Below are 13136 nucleotides of genomic sequence, written 5' to 3'. Positions count from 1 at the left end.
CGAACCGCATATTGAACAGGTGCATATTGAACGAGGGCTACCGCAAATATTGCGCGTTTTAAATACGATTTTAACTAGCCTATATATAGTTTTAGAAATGTTTCGATGTTTTGACGTTTTAACATCTCTGCAGGTAAGTTAAATATAAATGTGTACTTAAAAAGATAATGCTGACTTGAGAAGTAGTTAATTCATATAATGTTGTCGTTTGATCCCGTGGAGGCATGTATCGCGGCTGTGCAGACGTGCGTGAATCTGCGAAATGAAGAGAAAAGATCCTGCAATCAGCAGCATGCTCGAATTGAGCGTGAGACGCACGTGCACAGAGTCCTCATACTGGGTAACTCTTGAGTTGAGAGTTCTACACTGTTCTTATTTTGCCATAGAAACATGGTGGAAAATAAATCTATAATAATAACTCTGTTTATTTATCGAATTCCTGAATGTAAAACACCATTGAAGTCTAGCATTGTATTTGTAGTTTAATGTCTAATTTCTGCAATAGAGACTATTAATTCTCCTATTTAATACTGCTGTGCAATATTTTATTCCAAACATATAGGTACTCCAGAGAGTGGCAAAAGCACATTAATCAAACAGATGAAGATCATCTACAGCCATGGCTTTACAAAACAAGAACTCCTCAGCTTCAAGGTGCAGCATTGACTTACTTAATATGGGTTTTTGTCAGGCTTACTGCATTAGTTCTCAACATTAGAACTACATGAAGTGTTGGGGAAGTTACTTTTAAAAGTAATGCATTACAATATTGCATTAATTTCCTCCCTTTAAAAGTGACTATTTTATTATTTTACGTTACATTAATTTTGCATTAACTTTTCTCACCTGGGCTGCACTTGCTAACAAAAAATGAATAACAATAACACTTATTTTAGCGGTAATTAAAAAAAGAAAAAGTCACACAAATGATGTTTTTTTGCTTATTCGTATGGTTGAAATGAACCATCAAAGGTCAGCAGTGAGATGTTTGTGGAATATTCTGCATTTCACTGATTTCATTCATTTCTAGGAATACTGAATCATGTAAATCATGTTCACATTCAGTCTAGAACTTTTACTCTGCACACAAAGCCTCTGCGCCTTATTTCTCTCAACATGGAAACAAGAGGTCTCAGTCAAGAAATTGGGAAACAAAGTAACTTGCATTATTTATTTGAAAGATTTTCAGATATTTTGTTGTGAATTTAGTTATGCATTAGTTAGTTGAAAAGTAATGATTACGCCATTTAAGTTGCTTGTAATATGTTACCCCCAACACTGCACAGAAGCCCTTTTGTTCCAAAGTATTACATATTTCTTGTAAGGATACAAGTAAAAACATACACTGCATCATTTGTTGTCTTGAAGCAGCAGATTCAAGTATTACATAAGTATTAGGTACGATACAATGCTTATAGATGCAATATGAAGATACTTTAGTATTTAATTGTCTAACTTTCTCTTACAGAAAGAAATGCCTGACAGTGTCACCTCAAAAAAAATTATTTAAAAAATCTAAATAAAACACTATAGTACTAAATATGAGGTTAAATGGTGTATAATATGTTTCAGAATGAGCTTTATAAGGTGTGCACAAGCAAAATCCTTTAACTCATTGTTCAGTGTTCTCATTAAACCCTTAACTTTTTCTTGGAAGACATGTAAACATCAAATAAGAGCACGGGCTGCAACATTAATTTTTATATATATATATATATATACACCACATGCCATTCTTTATTGCCCTATAGTAAAGCTCACATTATACATCCATAAAAAATGAAAATGACATACAGGTTAGAAAGAACAGCTGTGTTTTGAGCTGTTCTTCTTCAGCTGTATTTTGATTCACTTCATGTTTAAAGGAAAAAACAGTTGTTTTAAATGAGTAATAATGAACACAGTGACTTAATGAGAAATACAGTAACTTTAAGCTAATTGTGTCTAAAGCACAAAGTAAATGCATCTAATTAAAGACAGAAAATACACACAATCTTTAAACATTAACCATTCATAATACAATAAATCCATGTTTAACAGCCATGTTTTGTGCTTTACTGAAACGTGTCATGGCTTGTACGATTTATAATCGTATTGAATTATAAACCGTATTGGGCTATGCTGTAAGTTACAGTGCTACAACATTAGTGCATCACTATTAGCACACTGCATGTTTTACTATTCTCCAAATGGTTAATGTGTTTAATTATTTGGTTTATTCTAAATGTACAGCCTGCTGTGTTGGATAACCTGCTGACAAATATGAAGTTTGTGCTGCATGGCATGGGAATGCTGCGCATTAATTTGTCAAACAAGAAAAACAAGGTGAGTTATGCAGACTATTCTATCCTGTTCATTATGATGTGCATGGCAGTTCCATTATACCCAAATTGGGATTCATTGAGAAAAGACCTCTTTCTGTTTTCTGTCTCAAAACTAAACCGGATTACAGTGACATTAAAACAAATTTCTGTACATGCACACAACACCAAATTGGCTTATTTGTATCTCACCTCTACACTGTATATCTATACATAAAAACTTTCTAACCTCTAATATTATGCATAATATCTTGGGAAAATATTGTATAGTTATAATATAGAATATTATAAAAACAAACAGCTAGGTAGGTAGGACCAGGTATGTGCTGTGACCTTTGAGACCGAGCAAGAGTTTTAATACACATTATAATGTATTAATGTATAATATTATAATGTGTCCAAAACAAACTTTATGGGTGAATTTAATGTCATGAAAGTGTTATTGAACAGGCAAGGTCACAAATAAATAGGTTCTTGTGACAGAAATACCCTTTTATTTTTTCCCAACTCTTATTATTCTGCTTTTTTGTTTGTTTTAATCATGATCCAATTAAAATGTATCTCTGACCTTACGACCAGACCATTTTCTTGACAGATGTTTTGACCGATTCAACCACAGGTCGTTCAGATTCTTTGCTATGTTCTTATAGGCCCATGCACGTGCCATATTGTCATGTAAGTGTTGTGTAGGAGAGGATATGGAGCTGCTGCCATTTGTGGCTCATTCATTCTGCAGTCTGTGGGGGGATCTGGGAATCAGGGCGGCAGTGGCCAGAGGCCACGAATTCCAACTCAATGATTCTGCACTATAGTGAGTAATCACTTCTATGCCATTTGTATCATTGCATAATGAATTGATAGTTTTCATTTGAATGCCACTGATTGCTTCCCTGAAATTTACTGACATGATTGTTTTCCACCTCATGAAAGGTATACTACACATGAAAATGAAAATTCTTTAATTTACTCACCCTTATATCATCCTAGATATATATGACTTTCTTCTGTGGAACACATGGAGAATTAGAAAATAGGACTTCCTGTGATTCCATATAATGCTACTGTTTGGGTCCCTCAAAGTTAATGCTTCCAAAAACCCCACAAAACACTTCTGGCCAACATGACACTTCTGGCCAACTTTCAAATGAGGGTTCATGAGTTCACATAACAAAGTCAGCATGTTGTGAGTGGGTGAACCACTGGACTGAATATTTTTTTATATATATATTTTAATTATGGGCATCTTTGATTTGTTACCTGCTTAGTTATAGTTTTAGGTATTCAGCTAAATATAATTTAAACTATATTATATATTTTGCTTTGTACTATAACGTGTCTTATGTAAAAAAAAAAAGTGGATCTGGTCACGCAAATGCATAACTTCTCACGCAAGTTAAATTTTAAATATAAAAATAGCCTTAAGTAATCACCCAATGAAGAGTTTGAGACCCATGATAAATTAGCTTGTCAGATGTTCTTTACCAACAATAATTATAGAGGCTGTATAGAATGTTACCTTTTATTTGACAGGAACATCTGTCCTACCACTGGACTGAATAATTGTGAAGTATTTTCCTGCATCCTGATATGCCATATTAATAATGCCACATTTATTGCAGTAAAGTTCTCCCCATGGAGAGATGTTGAAGTGTATAATGTAATGTTTGTCCCTGGAAACGATGCAGTCATTGACAACTCCATGTTCCTGTAGCAGTGTAACCAGTTTGTTAGTATTTGCATCATATGCAAATACAGCTAATTTCAGGGATAGTTGCTTGTAATGCAGGAGATTTCAATTATGTTTGGGTTTGTCAATTATTCTCATGTAACAAATGATACTTTCATGAGAATTTTAAATGATGTTGAAATGGATGAGGAGTGAAATACTACAATGAATTAGATCACGCATTGCATAGCTGTAAATTTACATGTTGATAAATGTATCAGTTGTAATGGTTTGCCATGTTTTACTACATCTGTGGTCTCTCAACTTGGCCAATCACATACTGTAAATCAATCACTCTTTGATGATGCAAATAACTGCAGCATTGCTTTCCAGTCATTATCAATGTGATTGTTTAGAAACAGTGAAAAATGTGTTTATGTGGGGAACATCGTCCAAAGGTACGGTAAAATAAAACAAACCTGATTCCGCAGTTAACCGAATGAAAGTTTATGGTAAGGTGCATACAGCAACAGCAATCTCAGTCTCCAATGGTCAATTGCCATGTATAAAATAACCATCTACTGTAATACAAAGGATAATCGGCAATGACTTCTGCATCTTCTAAAAATGTTTAACCTAAGGAAAACGATAACATCAGAAGTTTCTCATCTCAAATCCTCGAATGAAAGATTTAAGGCTGGATAATCTTTTCAGCTTGCCATTTGGAACTATTAAAATACTGAATGTAATCATGTTTGAACAAATGGCTTGTTCTTTAATTTCCCCTGTTTGGTTTGATATTTTCCAAATTGCAAATAAAGAACGTCATGAGTGACTTATATAGTGGTAGTGAGGATAGTTTATGAATGACAGTTGCAGGAGATTTAATACTGCTCTCTGTATTATCTTCCCTGTAACCATTGTAATTTTGAGGGAAAAAATGGGCATGTTGATTTTTGTGTGTAAAATTGACCATTAAACATTTTGTGCTTTTGCTTTTTCCTCCGTTTTGTGCGCACAAATCTAGTTTTTTTGAGAACATAAGTCGCATCATCGCACCAAACTACATCCCCACTAAAACAGATGTCCTCAGAGTGCGAGTAAGGACTCGTGGTGTCATTGAAACCCAGTTCAAAGTCAACAACTCGCTGTACAGGTAAACCGATTTCTGCAATGTTATCATAGCTAAACATGTTTGTGTGATTCTATGTCCATATTTTCGTTACGGACTAAAGATGATGTTTAGCAGAGTGTTCATGTGGCTCCTTTCCGTACAGTAAAATCACAGTGACCTGGATTTGTCAAGATTAAAAAAGGATAAAAATAAATATTTATGTACACCTGAATTTGATTTAAATGGAAGGCAGCACATTGTATATTTCCATTAACTCAGTCAAATTAGTTTAACCAGTTTTGACTTAATTTTTCTCGTATGAGATTCAGCTTGATTTTATTTAATTTCATCATACAAATTTGTTTATAAGTACTCCTTTGTTTATAGGCTATATGATGTGGGTGGTCATTGTTCAGAAAGAAAGAAGTGGTACAGTTATTTCGACAATGTCCAGGCAGTGCTGTTTATGGTGGCTCTTAATGGGTATGATCAAAACCTTGATGAAAATCATTCCAAGGTGAGTAGCATACTTGATTTTTAGAGATCTTGTGCCCATATTACGGAAACTTTCTAACTCCAGAATTCTGTCTTATCTGTTCAAAAACCCAGATGATTTAGTTTGATCTTATTGTCAGAAAAGTTTGTGTAACAGGCTTTAGTTAAGGTCTGACAAATGAAATGAAATTCATGTAGATTGAGAAGCCTGTGGTGTACGTAGTGTAGTGCAAGCTTAGACACTCAAGACATCTTGAGCTCATGCAAAAAGTAACAGTCCGCTAACCGCATAATTGTATGCATGTATGATTTGGGAATAGGACAGAGCCTTTCCACCCTTTTGTCTATGCCCTGTGATGTTTTGCATGAATTATGTGAGTTACATTTTATTAAACAATCTGTGAAAGTTTCGCTATATGAATACAATAATGAACATTTCCAAAAAATAGGTGACATTCTACTCGCCCTTCAACCATCAAAGATTCCCTTTCTGTTAAACATTTTATTTACTGTCCAGCTTTTAATGTACAGAGAACTATTTTATGAAGTGAGCTCACTTAAAGAGTTTAGTAAATTTTAGAATTTTTATCACGTTAATGTCAAAAATCTTGTGATCTAACTTGTTTATTTGCTGGTTTTTATTGTTTTTTTTTTTATGTTTTTGCCATGAAAATAGCCTTTGATGCTGACATGGCATTAAATAAATATATACTATACTATCAACCATTGAAGATTAATAGGAAAGTTTAAAAAGAGGAAAAGATGAAGTGGATTGAAAATTGCTCCTGCCATATTCCTCATACCATGTCACACTAAAATACCAAGCATTACAAAATGTAGCTTAACTTTTTTTTTATTTTTTATTTTTTTTAAACAACAGAACCGTCTCTGTGAAAGCCTGGAGTACTTCAGATCCACATGTAACAGTGTGTTTTTCAGAGGAGCTTCTCTGGTGAGTTGGGTTTGTTTCAGGGCCTGTAAAATCGGTGTAATCTGACATTAGGGCTTTCACACTATTTAATTCTGTTATTGTCATCTTTGATCTGAACTGGGGTTAAAAAAAAGATGTCTGCAAAGATGATTATTCATACTATTACATGAAGCTTGATTGTATTTGTGCTTTTTATGAGTCCATTGAAAGAATGTTTCTAAGCCCCTCCCCTCCTCATAACCGCCCTTAATTGTCTGCACTCATTGAGATTTAGTGTACACCTAACCTGCTTCATCACAAGTGCTGACCTCTTTACACCCATCATTCTGTACCACTTCAGTTATGCATTTCCATATGATGCTGTCTTTGTCCATTAGTTAATGCTCCTATTAAGAATTGTCATGCAATAATTTTCAGAGTATATACTAATTAATATAACAAACACTTTGTTCTGCAATAGACAAAAACAATAGGGATGAATTAATTGAAAGGGTTGAATGGCTTCAGATGTTTTTCATTTTCTTTTAACTTTGCATGTGAATTCAATTTTCAGGTTTTATTTATGAACAAAATTGATCTGTTTGCTGAGAAAATACTGTTTTCTGGGAGACACCTGCGACTTTATCAACCAGACTTCAAAGGTACTAACATTTTTTTACAGTCTTTGTTTGTTTATTTCTGTGGAGCAAAATTTTACTTTACAGGGTTTATAAATAAGCTTGCTGAAGTTACAAAGTATTCAGTTAATGACCGTAGATGTTGTTTGCCTCTGTCTCTCTCTCTCGGTCGGTCTCTCTCTCTCTCTGTGTGTGTGTGTGTGTGTGTGTTGATTTGTTGCCCTTCCTTGTCCAGTTGGCCCTTTGCTATGTAATTAAAGACTGCAGATACTAATAATCCATTTTCTCTGGATACCTCACGTCACTCTTATAAGAGCCATATGTTTAAGTATGTTGCATAATTTCTGTGCAATTCCGTTTAACACATCCAGACACACTGGACTTCTTTAGACTGGCATTAGGCAAATCATTATAGTAGCTAAGGTAGAAATGTCACTGTTTTTAAGGCAGGATTTAGCGAGTTCCTTATTTAAAACTGTACATGCTACATGTGTATACGGCATACTGTATGCAATAGTAGTATAAAAAAATGCACAAGGCCATCATTGTCTTTTTACCTTTTGAAATTATATTTGGTAAAGTTTGAATATATTAAGGAACTGATTAATGTGTTTCTCTGTGTTGGGATGCAGGGTCTGACTGTGATGTGAGTTGTGCTGCTCAATATGTGACTGACCAGTTTGTGGCATGCGCTACCACCTCAGGCAAGATGGTGTACTCTCACTTCACCAATGCCACAGACCCCTCCAGCGTACATGATGCCTTCCAGCTCACCATGAGCACTATTGTTAAACATAACCTTCAAACAATCTCACTTCTCTAATTTTATATTCTTTTTTTTTTTTTTTTTTTTTTTTTTTTTTTTTTGTCTGCTGTTTCTGTGTCTATTTTTAACAAAATTGCTTATTTGTAATGGATCATGAAATCCATATATAAATGCAATATTTTTTTATAATATTTTAATTGTGAGCATCTTTGATTTGTTACGTGCTTAGTTAATTGACTTAATTGGGGGATCATTAAAGTGTTGTAAATAAATGGGCTAAATTATATTTAGCTGGATGTTTTGCTTTGTACTATAACGTGTCTTGTGTAAAAAAAATTTAAAAAAAGTGTATCTGGTCAAGTTGCTGAATGACACTTCATTATGGAAGTCCTTACCTTAGATAATATCTGGGACATTTACTTGAAATAATCTGATCGGTTTAAAAAAAAAATGTTGGCTGATCAAAACAACAAAAATACTGGTACTTTGTTGTGGTTGTCAGATATTAATGGAACATGTTCATGGTAAGAAGTTATATCTGGGATCACTCCTGTGGACACGTGTGTGTACTTCATGCATCCACTAAAATTCACTGCCACATTAATAGCCATATAAAAGTAACTAAAAAAATTATTTTAATTTTTTTAATTAAACCATTTTGATATGAATTAAATGACATTCATAACAGTGTGTAGAGCATAACCTTATTCATGCCAATTGATATCCCACTTATTTTTCCCTCTTATTTATCTGAATTGTCTATCTACTCCTAGCAGATGACTAGAATTGCTATCAGGTTACTATGCGAGTCTCACACAAAATTTGATCCGGTTAGATAGCATTAATATAAATGTAAATGTTATCCAAAGATTAGATATAGCTACTACTTCTGCCTTTTTGTGTAGGCTACATCATGTGAACAAATAAACTATTAAAAATGCAATTATCTCCTGTTAAATAAACCAGAAGGATAAACAATTCAGTATTCAAAATGGCTCTGCATAAATGTTTAAAGTTGAATGCTTTCTGCAAGAAAAAATGAATAAACAATGCATAAAAGGCGCATCGATTCACGCATCCGGTATTTGAATCATTTTCACCATTACAGGTGAAGTAACGCTAACTGGTGGCAAAATTTAAGTGCGCTTCGTCCGTATTAACAAAAAGTAAAATTTAAGTGGTTAACATCTTGATGGTATTATGTGTTTTGTCCTCCATTGAATGTTGTACAAAGTCAAATATACCAGGGATAAGCTCACCTGTTATGTGTGCCCATATTTCTATATAATAATATATGTGTAAATAGTCTTTTTTCCTTCTTTTTTTGGCATTAATATGAGCACTATGTTGTGGATTTTGCCTTTATTTTAATTTTATATATTGTAGTGGGGGGTGGGGGGTGGTAATTAGTTACAATTACTATTTTGAGTCCTTTAGTGCTAATCCTTGTATTTGAATCACAGACTGGTAGGTAACCTTGAGGATGAGATAGCAGAACCTGACCTGAGAAGTCACACTCTACACACTGTTGCCATGTGTCAGTCAGTGGGTCAGCCATTTCACAAGCTCCATGGTAAAGTCCATATAAAATAGCTACAAAGAAGAAACTGGTAAAAAAAAAATGTTTTAAAAGGTCCTGAAATTGTTAATTGGCACCAGTATCACCTATCGAAGCTCCATTATAGCATTGCCATCTTTTCTCTTTTCTCAAATTTGTTTCTTCTCTCTTACCATTTGCAACATACAGAGGAAAAAAGTTTGTCAGCTCTGCTTTTAGCATTGATTTCTGAATCAGCTGGTCATAATATTTTATCTTATCTTCAGCTAAGGCAAAACAGTAACAAACACATAACAACTAGTGTTACTGAACACTTTGTGTATTATCATTCACAGTGTAGGGTGAAAAAAGTAAGAGTAATGTCTTCTCCAAAAGGAATCAGTCCAGCGCTACTTGTGAGTGTTTAATGTCGACAAAGTCCAAAACATAGCTTTAAAAAGGAGAAGGTACCCTATCCATTCCATATCTGCTATTTTTATTCTTCACCCTTTTGTTGCATTTGCAATATTGTATTTTCCATTGGCACTGTTGCCACGATCGGCTGCAACCTTTTTTCTTTCTTTTTTGTGAGAAATCTTGAATATAGTCTGGTTCTGATACCAGTCCACATGATTCCCTTGGACTGAGTCTTCAACCCAAACTTAGTTGAGAGATCTACTGTTTCTTTATTTCATATTTCTGTTCATCTTCCTGTGATTCCAGCTTGCAAAGCTTAAAGTACCATGTTTTGGTGCACTTTCTCGCAACACTTCCCACAATGATTAACTGTTGGTGTGTAGACATTGAGTAGTCCAGATGAACACATATGCTAGTGCAATGTTGTCACATGCATTTTCAAAATTTTTCTGAATGTGATAGAAAGTAAAAAAAATTTGGAACAGTTTTACACCAGCTTTTAGCCTTTCCCACTGCTGATTGGATCAAACAGGGCCCTGCTGGAGTCCAACAATACAATTAAATTGGAGCTGTTGGTCAAAGCTGCACTATATAAAAAACACTAACAGTGTCTGAGTTATCTATTCACAAGAAGTACTGCCTGATGTGAAGCATGCCTCGAACAAAAGAAATCTCAGAACATTAAAGACTTGTTGAGTTGCATTTATGCAAAGGGTTACAGAAGTATTTCTGAAGGCCTGGAGGTTCATCAGTCCACAGAAAGACAACTATAAACGGGAAAAGTAGCTCCTTTCCTTAGTATTGTGTGTCCAGCAAAGATGACTGGAAGAGCTCAGTGATCCGAGATCAGAATCCTAAAGTGTCAGCTAAAGAGATACAAAAATGGAACATGCTCCAATAATGTCTCTATTGATGTGTCTATATATGATTTGTAAAAAGTTTCTATATATGATAAAAAAAAATATTATTTATTTTTTATAAAAAAATAAAGTTAATGGTTGGTCACCATGGTGGAAGTCACTGCTGTCCAAAAAACAAATAAGTTTGCAAAATAGCACTTGGATGTTCTGGAGAAATACTGGCAAATTATAAATGTATATACAGTATATATGTCAATTATTATACATTATATACAAAACAGTTTTGGGTTGTTTTACTCCCTGAGGGTTTAAACAGCTTTCTATCATTGATTTTAAAATGAATTTCCAGGTTTATCAGAACATTTTGCCGGAAAATTTACAATAGCAACCCTAAATACAGAAGTAAATCAATGACAGGAAGATTCCAATTGTCTCCTCTCCTGACTGATGTTCTCTGCAACTCACCAAAACTGCTTTATTGAACAAAATCCAACATAGTATCTGATAATACAGCAGTCTGTCATACGTCACAATTGTAGTGCAACTGCTGTTTTGTTTCTTGGGTCAACTGAGTTCCCAAGCACAACTCAACAGTGCTAAACATTTTGGAGTTGACCTGGTGATCTTTTCAAGTAAGTCCACTATCATACATTTCACTATAATTTATGATATAAGAGAAGCACTGGCCCTGAAGGGGTCAAAGGAATGAAACGCTTAACAGGAATCTAGAAGTCACATGAAAAAGCATGTACATACTTGTGATACTTAGGAACAAATAAAATGGCTGTAAATAAATCTTATCTGATAGACTGTAGAAGACACACCTTTAAACACACAACAATCATCTGTAAAACGAGTTGTTTGGCTTATGAAGTAACAAGTGCTATGAAGTCAGATTTATAGTTAGTGACCAGCAGCATAGTTTGCAACAATGCAAATAAAATTGCTTCAAGCAGGGGGCAGAATGAGCATTCAGAGCAGTGAAGGCATCTTGAAAAAAATCACAGTTTATGGAAGAAGGGTCAAGACAGGCACATATGAATTAAGGAGCCTCAAGGGATGTGCTGACAGAAGAAATATGAATATGTGATAATGATTTAGGCCTACTTTCCTTTAGCTACATTAAGTGCCTTTATTAAGTTATTATATTAATCACATATATTCTGCTAAAGTTTGTATTATTGTACATTGTGTTGTTTGTTTTAGTTCTTTGAATTCAGCAATCACCACAACAACTTTTGACCTTTCTGTAGTAAATGCTGATGCTGCGACAACTGTAAGCAGAACATGTAGGCTAGTTTGTGTCTTTAAAGAAGTAGGCTACAAAGAAACAAGTGAATATTTCAGTCAGAATTATTTCACTGCAGAATATATTTCAAATCTGAAAGTTTACTTATATTTTATACTTGTCAAATATGTGGAGAGAAAAAGAATAGCCTACATTTAATATTCTGTGACTAGAATTAAAAATAACTGAGGGCGTGAGGGATATTTTCTAAAGGCAGTGTACTGTAAAACCCATCTGAATAAACATTTTTTTTAATATTATTACATAAAATAATGTAAGCAAGAAACGGGCCTTTTAGCAGACAGTTTAATGTATATAAGTACTTCCCATTGTGTTATTGGCTTGTAGTTTTGTATAAATGGATCAACATGAAAATGACGCCCATTTTTCAGGAAACGAAACTTCTGAGATGTTAAGCTCCCCAGCTCTTCCTCAGCAGATACTTTCATGGTGTGTGGAGCATACGAACGTGATCAGATCTAACTGAGAGACTGACTGAGGGTCAAATGCACGATGACATGTGTGCTGTTCTGTGAAAACGCACACCTGCATTAGGTAAGACACAAACCTGAGAGTACACTTGCCTTCATAATGTGTGTCAGTTTAGCTTTAGCATGTCACATGAGGAAGAGACCAGACTGCGAGTTTCTCTTGATCTGGCATTAATGTCATATATCAGATCATATACCGCTAAAATAACACTCGCACAGACTCTTCATTCTTTTAAGTAACGTTAAGCTTGTCTGAGCATAATTCTTGTTAGCTTGGTTGTCAACGTCAGTATTGCGTTGTCGTGTTTGTTTCGGGCTATTAGTTGTGCAATTTTACTGATAAAATATTGGCTTATTATGCACAAATAGTAAAGTTAAGTTGTCGATTAGATCTGAGACATACGTTTTGTTTGTTTAATAGATTAGGGGATGGTAGTGAAATATAGGTTCGCCATTCAGACACGTCATACTCTGACGTTATCAATAATAGTCTATATTGGTAAAGGAGCAGCTTATCATATGTAGATAATATATTTATAAGCATATACCCATATACGCTTGGTGATTACAATCGTAATATCTATGTATTATTATTGTTGTTTAATTTTGTGGCGGGTTTCTTCTTGCTCGCGT

At 34.4% G+C, this 13136-nt stretch overlaps 2 protein-coding genes across 6 annotated transcripts in view; both read left to right on the top strand.

Moving 5' to 3' along the window:
- LOC107556598 (guanine nucleotide-binding protein G(o) subunit alpha-like) lies at positions 1 to 8239 on the top strand. The gene is made up of 10 exons (XM_016239729.1): positions 1 to 133; positions 223 to 340; positions 563 to 654; positions 2233 to 2325; positions 2972 to 3132; positions 5015 to 5143; positions 5489 to 5618; positions 6477 to 6548; positions 7081 to 7168; positions 7777 to 8239. The coding sequence occupies exons 1-10, from the start codon at positions 98 to 100 to the stop codon at positions 7965 to 7967; spliced, it is 1110 nt and encodes a 369-aa protein (XP_016095215.1). The 5' UTR covers positions 1 to 97; the 3' UTR covers positions 7968 to 8239.
- A 4137-nt stretch (positions 8240 to 12376) lies between these two features.
- Positions 12377 to 13136, top strand: part of LOC107556605 (E3 ubiquitin-protein ligase rnf213-alpha-like) — a 64441-nt gene continuing 63681 nt past the window's right edge. For all 5 annotated transcript variants that reach the window (XR_001605303.1, XM_016239739.1, XM_016239737.1 and 2 more), the window contains exon 1: positions 12377 to 12567. The gene's annotated coding sequence lies outside the window, so the exon portion shown is untranslated. The remainder of the gene's footprint in view (positions 12568 to 13136) is intronic.

Source organism: Sinocyclocheilus grahami, unplaced genomic scaffold, assembly GCF_001515645.1.
Source record: "Sinocyclocheilus grahami isolate Dianchi unplaced genomic scaffold, SAMN03320097.WGS_v1.1 scaffold574.1, whole genome shotgun sequence".
NCBI classification, from domain to species: Eukaryota; Metazoa; Chordata; class Actinopteri; order Cypriniformes; family Cyprinidae; genus Sinocyclocheilus; species Sinocyclocheilus grahami.
Note: the sequence above shows the minus strand (reverse complement) of the source record. Positions and strands in the feature narration are given on the sequence as shown.